Raw genomic sequence first — 10,527 nt, 5'->3', positions numbered from 1 at the left:
TCCAGGTTGGGTTTATAGAGTCCAGGGTTTAGTTTGGGAGGCAATTTTTGGAGGGAATTAGCTTAACTATGCTACTTAACTAAGGTTAGGAGCACTTAACAGCAAAAGCCCCATTACATGTGCATTTAACTTTTTTACTTACTAATGTCACGTTTAACTAGCAAACAAATATTAGAGGTCATTTTTGATAATATAAAAAATTGGAGGTCACTATTTAGAAATTAAAAAAACAGAATTTATCATTGAGAATTTCCTTAGGGGTTGTTTGGTTTATCTAGGGAAAAGGAATGATTTAAGGAGAAGAATAGACGAACAATGTAACTCCCTTAGCTCTGATTTACAATGATGTTTGTTTTAAACAAGAAAGAGAATCAACCTTTTTTTTAAAAAAAAAGAATCAACACCACACAACCACCTCTTCAGTTCTCTTTCCCTCTTTCTCCAACCACCGTGAAGACCCCACCACCCAGGCCAGCCAGTGGCCTCCCCTCGCTTCCCCTCCCCTTCCCCGAACCCCCCTGAAAAACCCTAGAAATCACTCCCCCACCCTTGAAACCCCCAGCCGCTAGGGTTTCCGGGGTGGGGGAGGGTGATTGGGGGTTTCGGGGGGTGGGTGAGGGGTTTTTTTTGGGGGAGGGAGGGTGGTTTGGGGAAGGGGATGGATGTGGTTCGGGGAAGGCGATGGCCAGCGGGGGGAGGCGGTGGGAAGGTTGGGTTTCTTGGTGGTGGGGTAGAGTAGGGGGGTGATGGTTGCAAAGGAAAGAGAATTAGAATACCTAGGGGGGTGGGGAATCAACTTGGAACACTTTGGGCCGTTGGGGGCAATGGAAAATTATAAAAGGTAAAGATAATGGAAAAAAGGGCTAACAAACTATATTAAAGGGAATAAGAACAGTTGATTCCCTTACCTTTTTGATGAATATCTCAACCAAACAGTTAAGTATTGACATATAGCTGCTATTTACATGGCACGTAATTAGCATGAATAAGACAAAATAGTGGTGAAAAATGTTTTTCTAGTGGTACAAATAAGTATATAAATTGTCATCAAATATTGTACCACTGTTACCTATAATGAATATAAATAGTATTACTAAAACAACCTATACTCTAATAGTATAAAATACATGTATAATAATACATTAAAAATACCACTGTAATCATAAAAAATCACAAAAATTATCTAGTGGCATGTGAATTTACTACTTAGCCCTCCTATATGCATCTCAAATAAATAGCAGTTATGCGCCTAGTTGCACTCCAACCAAACAGTCCTTAGTACTCCGTATATTTATTGTGGAATTTAACAATTTACTTGGGGCAATATGGTCATTTAGTATCGCGTTTTTTACTGTAGTATTTTTTGGGTGGAATTTAGCAATTCATTTCGTATATTATCCTCACTCCATTTGGAGGGAAAACTATTTGCTTCCTCATTTCTGAAATCCTTTTCCCTCCTTTCTCCCTTCTCTGTTTACTGCACGTCTGCACCAGTGCTCAAGTTCAATTCAATGTCAAGAAGGCGACTTCGTACCGTCTACACCTCCTCCTCCGAAGACGAAGACGAAGACGTTCCACAACAACCTCCGCAACAAGAAAACCATAACCACCTTCAACCACCGCAACAACAACCGCCTCTACAAGATGACAATGACGAACCAATGCCGGTTCAATCAGAAGATGAAGAGGAAGAAGAAATTGAAAATCCTTCTCCTAACCCTATCCCTAATATGAATTCTGTAACCCTAAATTCCACCACCACCACCACCTCTACCACCGCCGCCACCACCGCCGTCTCCGAACATCCTTCAGTTCATATCTCCGGTGAGGATTTTATGGACGTTTCTGATAATCTCTCTCCTCCGCCGGTGGTTACTGCTTCTTTCGCCGCTTCGGGGTGTCCGGTTACTGATCATTTGAGGAAAATGGGGGTGAATTTGAGGAGAGAGTGGCTTGATTCATGTAAATTAGGGCTTCAGAATTCTGTGCCGGGTTTCGCCAATTTCGATGTCGAAACTAAGGCTAAGCTTTGTTTTGGGCAATTTTTGAACTCGGATATGAATTATTCTGGTGCTGGAATTCTCCCTGAAAATTTAAAGGATTTGCATCTTGTTGATCTTACTGGCCCTTTTGTTTTGCAGGTAATGGTTTTTCCCTTTATATATTCTTGAAAGTTAATTCTTTTTGTCTAATTTGGTTAATATTGGTATAAAATTTATACCAGATTCTAGCTTTTATATTTTATTTTTGATTTAGGGATTTTAAGATCATCCTAGAAAGCTCGATGATATTTTGATGCTGATAACTTATGAATTATAAACTTATATTTTAGTTTGATATGGTGATTTTAACCGTCCTTAGAAGTTTATATAGCTTAAAAAATGGCAAGCTAATTATGTTTATCATTGAGCAAAAAAGAAATATAATCAAAAGGTTGCAACTTTGGTCTTTTATTACAGTTTTTTTCCTTTTTGTCAGTAAATGATGGTATATGTTTTGGAATTGTTTTTGATAGCATCTGTTCGATTAAATATTTTACATTATCATTGATCCAGAGGATATCAATTTAAGGATTCAAGAAGCATAATTACTAGACCTGATAGTCCAAATTATTCAAAATGGCTCAAGTTTTGTAAACCTGTGTATTAGATATGTTGATGCTTCTGATACACAGGTTCAAAATATAATTATTTGTAGCCAAGCACTTTATAAACGCGAAGATGGCTGGAAATTGAGTGCTTTTGATGACAAGAACGAGTTTCACCATACTTGTCATGAGTTATATGTTACTTCTGACTATTACACTATTTGGAATTTTTTTCCTTAGGTTGATGAAGTAGTCAATATTAGCTGTCCTCTGAGGGAGAGATACAAGAATGCAACTTCAGGGCATAAAAGATGCCTCAAGCTCTCCATGACCGATGGCGTTCAACGTGTATTTGGCATGGAGTATAGGCCTATAAAAAGTATTGAAGCCCTTGCACCTGCTGGGTTTAAGGTTTGACTTGCTCTATCATCTTTAATGCATTCAGTTTCCTCAAATCTTCATTTTAGTTTCTATCATTTTTTGTATACTTCTAATGCTTCTGGTTATGATTGCATACCTCATTCTGTAATCTTGTTTCTTGCTAAATTTATGATTGGTGGGTGTAAGTTATCCATACAGACACCCTATAGTTGTGATTTCTGACCTTAAAATGATCTCCTGCGGTCCTGATTTCCACCCAAATGGTTCCTTGCCTTTTCTTAGAAGACAATATTGTGGGTAAAAAGACAATATAAGATGGGAGTTCTATGGAAGTTTTTATACAGTTGATATGTGTTGGTGATTACGTATTATGAGAAATTTGTATGTATTGGCATTCTACCCCTGAAATTGGTCTATCTTCAGATTGTCAAGCAAATTTTTGTTTGCAGGGACTTTTGATTTTTGACAAATCTATTTCGTATATTTGTTCATGATCCACTGCAGAATTTGGTCAGACACTTCCTAGAATGAAAACAAATGCTGCTTATATATCATCTTAAAGCTCATTTTAATGTCTATACGTATTGATGGATCTGATGGTTACTGTTTATTTTTTCCTTGATTTAATTCTTGTACTCTTGTAATTTAATAGTGGATCTGATGGTACTTCTTTTGGCAACTGTTTAATGCTTTTATTTCTGACAGACTAAAATTAGTTGGTGTTCTTATGTAGGTTGTCATTCGGGATGTGAATGTAAGGCGTGGGATTCTCATGTTGGTTCCTGAAGTATTGGAAATTCTTGGTGGCTCTGTTGAAGAGCTTGAAGCAGCCAGGCAGAGTCTCGTTCAGGAAGTTAACAAGCCTCCGAGGGGAAAAAGGTACAAACAAATGGTTCATGTTGATGTTTTATTTTGTAAGTGAAGAGATTTTGTGCCTGTCCTTTTTTTTTTTTTTTTTATTGGTTTTTGGTTGGATATTGATATCATCTATCATCAAATTTACAGTGTATATGACTGACATATACTTCATATACTTTGTATGATATACTAGTTGCATCATATTTGATGTATTGCGGAAGAAAAGTTTCATGCTGCTCATAACGTAGTACCAGTACTATTGGAGCTTTGTAACCAATTGGGACAATTTGGTACCAGCACTTGTATTATAAGATAAGAAATATTGATTTAGAATTTGAAGTAATTGGCTAATCTAATTATGTAAAAGATTTTTTTTTGAAAGCATAGATTGTGCCACATATGCACCAATGCATGTCATGTCAAAGTAAAAAATACTACCTCCGTTTTAGACTATTTGCAACGATTAGACATTTTCTACTCACATTATGTTAAATCGTTGCAAATAAATTGAAACAGGGGTAGTAAAAAAAATACATATGACTGGAGTATTAGTTTGATAAAGACACATAAATAAGCTTAAAGATATAAACCAAAGAAGAGTTTAACTTGCAATAGTAGACCAATGCTTATTATAATAGGTTTTTGCCACAGAATTTCATCATCATTTTACCAATGAAAACAGCTCAAAACATGTTTGAAATAAGATCTATATTTAATATACTTATAAAACAATATACTACAAAAGACTATGTAAAGCTTTGTAAAATTATTTAATAAACTGTTACAACACTCTTCAAATTTTTTTAGATAATACTCCCTTTTGCTCTTTAAATACCTTTCTATTTACTGTAGCAATGGATTTTAATGAAAGATGAGAGTGACTGGAAAGTGACTCTTGTTATTTTACACTTTGTTTGGATGTAAGGAAATGGAAGGAAGAGAAGGGAAGGGGGACAAACTCTCTTGTTTGGGTAAAGGATTGGGGGGAAGGAAGGGAAAGGAGAGGGAGGGATCCATTTTCCCTCTCTCTTTAATAAGTATATTCCCTCCAAAATTGGAGAGATTTGGAGGGAAAATGGAGTTCACCTCCTCCTCCCTTTCTTTCCCCTTCCTTTCCTCCTATTTCTCTTCCCTTCCTTTCCTTCCTTATTTGCTATCCAAACAAAGCGTTAAATTTTTTTTGTACTATTTGGACTGGAGATAAGGTGTTTAGAGCCTTGAGTATTATTAAATTGTGTAACTGGTGCACTTGTGATAGAAGATCAAATGGAGGGAGTACAATCTTCCTATAGTTTGAGAATATGATTACAATTTGGAGTTTATTTTTAACGTTTATATATTTTTAATTTAAATTTTATTTTTATTGTCTAACTATATTGTACAACTTTATATCAATATCTTTATTGTTTACTTGTGTTATGTTTTAGCCTGTGATGGTAATATTTCAAAGCTTATTGGCTGTGATGCTTACTTCGAATTAGGCTGATATTTGGCCCATGTCTTCAGCAGATGTGTTTGAATTCTAAGTTCTTTCACTATTGGGTTATGTACAGAGTATTTCTTAATATGATTGGAAATTAATAGCACATAAATAAATGTTTCTTTTTGTTTGATGTGCTAGGAAAGAAGGCAATGGAAAATAAACATAGTTAAAATTTATTAAGTGATCTTTAATGTACACATATGCTGAGGATAATTATAGTTGACAAATTTCTTATCTTCTGCTATGTCAAAACTCCTGTTTTTTTTTTACCTTGACATGTTTTTAGAATGGCCATTATCCCACTTTTTTTTTTTGCGACAAGGTCACGGGCAAGTTGCTGGGTTGTGTTGAAGTTTGAGATGTAATTTTACTTATTTACTGTGTCTTCTCCTTAATTTAAATGTATCCAGAACAAGAAATGGTATTGTTTCTCCATTGTCAGTAAGAGCAACCCGTGCTGCATGGCCACAAAATGATGTTAGTAATGAAGCCATGCCATTGAATGATGCTAATCATGTCCCAGGGAACACCACAACTTCTATGCTACATGCTGCAACTCAGTTTCGTGGAAATACCTTGGGTAAGCTACTGAGCTGTAGCTTCGTTTATCATTTTGATGGTTTGATTGGGAGGAAATAGATCTTTCCACTTTGTTTCAGAATTGCTGTCTTAATTTGTTTGGGCTGTTTCATATTTATTGTTGTTTTATATGATTAATGTACTCTTCCATATTCACCTTTTGTTCTTTATTAATTGTGTTTATTTATTCATTACTCCTTTTTTTTTTTTTTTTTTTTAATTTATTTAATTATTGCAACATTTGCAAGTGGATGGCCTATTACTAATTTAAAATGATATAAGGGAGAATTTTAGACCAAAAACCCCATGTGATTAGAAAGGAGAGAGAAATGACTATTAAAAAGTGGGTTGGGCAAGGGCAAACTTGTAACTTTGAGTATTTATCATAACAACATAAATTCTTAAGACTTGTACTCCTCCCGGTCCTTTTTGTTCTCCCCATTTGGAATCTTGACACTATTTATAAGTTGAGAGAATTTTCTAAATTACTCTCAATGTATACAACATAACATAGTCATAAAGTGTCTTATTTGATTTGTTTCAATGAGTACTGTATTTGTATTCAACATATGTGTCTTTATTAAAGTAATATGCAACTATAGATATTTTTTTTACCAAAGTGGTGCATTGGTAAACGTGCATAATCATAATGTGAGATTAGAGGTAGTATATATTTTTAAGTAAACTTTTTGGATATCTTGTATTAATTGTAAAAGTGAGCCCCCTAAAATAGGTGCATTTACAAAAATAACTCATGTAGAATGTTACTTATGATTATTTTCTTGCCAAATGGAGCACAAACAGTATGCATCTTTTCTTAATTGTCTACTTGTCTCATTGAACTTTGAAGAGATTTTGGTTACAATTCATGTGCTTAAGTTTGTTGTTGCTCTTCTATCTAGGTAACTAAAGCTGGTTTTGGGAGGGGAGGGTGAATAGTATTAAAATTGCTATGTGACTTTAGCTTTGAAAGGAGTGAGAAGAGAATTAATTGGATTAGGGAGACATAGGCCTTGATTTCTTGATTATTGTTATTTTCTTGATTAATGTTATAGAGAAGCCAAATTGTAAGTAGAAAAAAAAAAGAGGAAATTACTTGGAAATTTTTTGGCCCTCCCCAATTTGTGTCCTGTCAAATGTTTATCCTGCACTTGCTAATGGCAGGCTATGTTTTCTAACTGTTTAAAAGGGTAGAGTTGATAGTGGAATTGCCTTTCTTTCTTTGTTTAAGCCATATTTCAATCAAGTTCTATTGAATAAATTAATTTTTGTTTGGTTGCTCATCTACCATGGGCTATCAAATTTTCATGGTAAATAAACTCTTTACAAAACATAGGAGCTTGGGAAGTTGCTTTCAGGGAGAGAAGGGGAGGGAACTTCATGGCATGCCAGTATATCACAATTACTCCTTTTTCTACGAGTTTTTAAATGAATGATTATATCATTGAGGGTAACATTGTTATTTCTGCCACTGTTAAAGAAACTGTCTTGTAAACCATAGTAAAATAATTTTGGGAAGTCATGTAGTTTTGGTCATTTGTAGATTTATTTTTCGTGGATTCATGACTACCATGCAGAATAATGTTAGTTTAGGAACCAAATGAGGCCTCTAGTTCATCCAATTCCATTTGGAATGAAATGTGGACTACAATTTTGTTTCATATTGTTGGTGAAGACTACATCTATTGTTCTTCTTGTGTTGTCTTATATATTGGGTTAAGATTTCATGGATATTGGTTATAGATTACAAAAAAGTTTCATTTGTGCCCTCAAAGTTAATTTCAGTTTTACCAAAAATGGGATTTTAAAATCTAAACATTTTAAGAGGTTAGGGAAAGAGGATCTTTCTAAGAATTCCAGTGGAATACTTTGGAGGCATAGTTTTGAGGGGATAATACCATCCTATTCTTGGTATTATGACTTTGCATCTGTCTTCCTTTGTCCATTTAGTACATGTGCTGATTATTCTTGCAGATGTTGCCTTTAGATTTTTCCTTGTGATATGTAAACACAAGAACATTGAGTCACGTTTTAATGTCCCAGTTGTTGGGCATGTTTATGACTTTGTTTGCTTTATTTGGAGAATGTGGATAGGAGTTGAAGTTGTAGACTTATCTGGTCACCTCACTATGTAATGATGTCTGGTGAATAGTAAATTGAGATAATCATACTAATCTTATGTTAATGAGAGGAGTATGTTGAAGAGTAAAGTTGGTTTAAAAGTTTACCCCTGTCTAAGGTTCTACTATATTTATGCTATTTTACATTAATTTTTACTTCTCACAAGTCTTTTTCACATATAAAAAGTTACTGAGTATTCAGCAAACACTTTTATGAATTCTTCAGTTTGCTGACTATTATTCAAATCTTCAGTTTGTCAGCTTTAATAGAATTTATTTTTTCTTACCATAAAAAATGCTGTTTGTTAATGCTATCTATCAAATGTCGGACAAGGACCTCCTTTACTGGTGAGTGTATTGTTGGTTTCTGTTTTCCTTGATTTTGTGGCTGAACTTTTAGAGATTGCTCATTTTGTACTCAAATCAGATGATGCATGCATGTTTAGATCTTGAGTAAGTTGCTTGTGTAAGGTCTTTTAATCTATTGACTTATTCCCTTCATAAAGTTTATTTTATATGTTACGATGCATACAGAGAGATGTTTTCAGTAGCAGTTGTGTTGCTAGCTAGATGTATGGATCTTTAGTTTAATATACCTATTTGTTGGTTTTCCAAAAAGATTTCAAAGTTGTTTAACACAGTAGTTTTTTTTGCTCTCTCATTCAATGTTAAAAAGGAAAAATGTTTGCTCTCAATCACATATGAAATCACGTATAAAGTATGATTTTGCTCTTATGTGGCAGGTGTTCATCCAAGCAGTAGGATTAGGCAAGTCCCTCTGGCAGGCAGAACTATTACTGAGCTTCCTTCAGAAAGAACTGACCAACATTCTCTAAGTAGGGACTCTGCTCAAAATTACATCAGTAGAGAAACTGCTCAACGTTATAACAGTGTCGAAGCTCGTGTGCTTCCTTCAAGTAGGGAAACTACTGATCCACTTAATGGTAGATTATCTTCTGAGCATCTTATTAGCCGAGAGACTGCGCATTGTTCTATCAGTACAAACACCCAGAAGTTTCCTACAGCAAGCAAAGGTTCTGAGCAAGCTCCTGCTAGACAATCTACTGGGCTCAATCCAGTTTCTGCCATTGCCATTGAAAATGAAGATGCTCTCATGTTTGATTATATGGAGCACCCATTTATATTAAGTGGAGAGAAGGAATTACCTTTCATATATTTGGCAAGTCTGTCAGCAAAATGGGCTGCTGTGCAGGGTAACCAGCCTTCTGTCCGAGGGAAGATCAAGGTATATGCTTCTGTTTTATCATCTCCACATGCGTGTGAATGTTTCTATAGGCTCTTCAAATGCATAATTGACAATGGATGTATCATATTACTAAGAGCCTACAATGTAAAATTGTTGAGGCTGAGGTTTGGTCGATACTTAGCTTCATTCTTATACAAGTTTTTTGATCCTCTGATATGTTCTTATATCTAGATAAAATTCTATTTATGTGTGACTTCGACCATGCACTATTTTGGCACATGTTATTAATTATGATCTCTAATATTAAATTTTGCAGTGCATTTTGACTGGTGTGAATAGATTTCGGTACAAGGGGCGATCTACGTTTGAGCTTCAGGTTTATGTTGAAGATGGGAGCCTTATATCTGAAATCTTTATTCACCATAATGTGAGTTGAGTTGTTGGCTCGCTTCTGTTATGCACTTATATGTGAATTTTGGGACACACTGAATTGTAGTATCGTTGTCTTTTATCAGGTTGTGCAGAAAGCTATAGGTTATTCACCTGAAGAGGTGAATGCTGCTCTTTCCTCCTCAAATGAGAAAGTAGTTGGAGGCCTGAAGAACAAATTGAATCAATTTCAACTATTTTTAATGAATTTTGAGGCAAGCTCTTTTAGAATTCTCTTTTCCTCTTAAATCTTGCATTTCCGTGGTGGTTTTGAGGATGTTTAATCTTAGTTGTTTTCCCTGGAATGAGATGATTGTCATATCTTGGCTTCCCATTTCCCCGGCCCCCTTCCACCCCCTTTCTTTCTTCCTTTAGCAGATATCTCAAAAGAAGAAAGAGCAATTGTTACCTCATATTTTCTCTTTTCAGGGTACGATGCTTGTGGAGATGAATGATAATTCTACGTTCCCGATTGCTCTTGAGATGAACCAAGATTGTCCTGCGTCAGATGCATTGTTACTTTTGAAAAGACTGAAGCCTGTCTCTTCTGGCCCAATGTTCCAAAATAGCCAGTTAGATGTGATCAATTTGTCGCCTTGAGCCGACAAATGCTCCAAAATTCTTAGATATGTGAATAGGTGAATCAATAAGAGTGTCCCGTCAAAAAAAAAAAAAAAAGAAAAAAAAAAGAAGAATCAATAAGTGTATCTTGGTATGGATGGGTCACATTGAGGCATAATTTCAAGTTGCTTGCCTTTTAAGGTTGGGAAGGTGTTTTGGCAATATTTGTTCCCTGTTATGATTGGGAGTTGAGACTGCCTTTTGCAAGTATGATGCTGAACAATGACATTATCTGAAAGGCAGAAGTTAGCTTTGCAGTATC

At 35.2% G+C, this 10,527-nt stretch overlaps 1 protein-coding gene across 1 annotated transcript; it reads left to right on the top strand.

Annotated features, from left to right (window-relative positions):
* The first annotated feature begins 1,404 nt into the window (after positions 1–1,404).
* Positions 1,405–10,322, top strand: LOC110739686 (recQ-mediated genome instability protein 1-like). Its single transcript, XM_021920142.1, has 8 exons — positions 1,405–2,141; positions 2,828–2,998; positions 3,702–3,847; positions 5,720–5,889; positions 8,752–9,254; positions 9,532–9,642; positions 9,731–9,859; positions 10,074–10,322. The coding sequence occupies exons 1-8, from the start codon at positions 1,512–1,514 to the stop codon at positions 10,242–10,244; spliced, it is 2,031 nt and encodes a 676-aa protein (XP_021775834.1). The 5' UTR covers positions 1,405–1,511; the 3' UTR covers positions 10,245–10,322.
* Positions 10,323–10,527: the final 205 nt, after the last annotated feature.

The sequence above is a fragment of the Chenopodium quinoa genome, unplaced genomic scaffold (assembly GCF_001683475.1).
Source record: "Chenopodium quinoa cultivar QQ74 unplaced genomic scaffold, ASM168347v1, whole genome shotgun sequence".
NCBI lineage: Eukaryota > Viridiplantae > Streptophyta > Magnoliopsida > Caryophyllales > Amaranthaceae > Chenopodium > Chenopodium quinoa.
Note: the sequence above shows the minus strand (reverse complement) of the source record. Positions and strands in the feature narration are given on the sequence as shown.

Coding starts and splice junctions, on each gene's coding strand:
- LOC110739686 (XM_021920142.1), top strand. CDS start 1,512: ATGTCAAGAAGGCGACTTCGTACCGTCTACACCTCCTCCTCCGAAGAC. Junction 9,255..9,531: donor CTGTCCGAGGGAAGATCAAG/GTATATGCTTCT, acceptor TAAATTTTGCAG/TGCATTTTGACTGGTGTGAA. Junction 9,860..10,073: donor TATTTTTAATGAATTTTGAG/GCAAGCTCTTTT, acceptor TTCTCTTTTCAG/GGTACGATGCTTGTGGAGAT.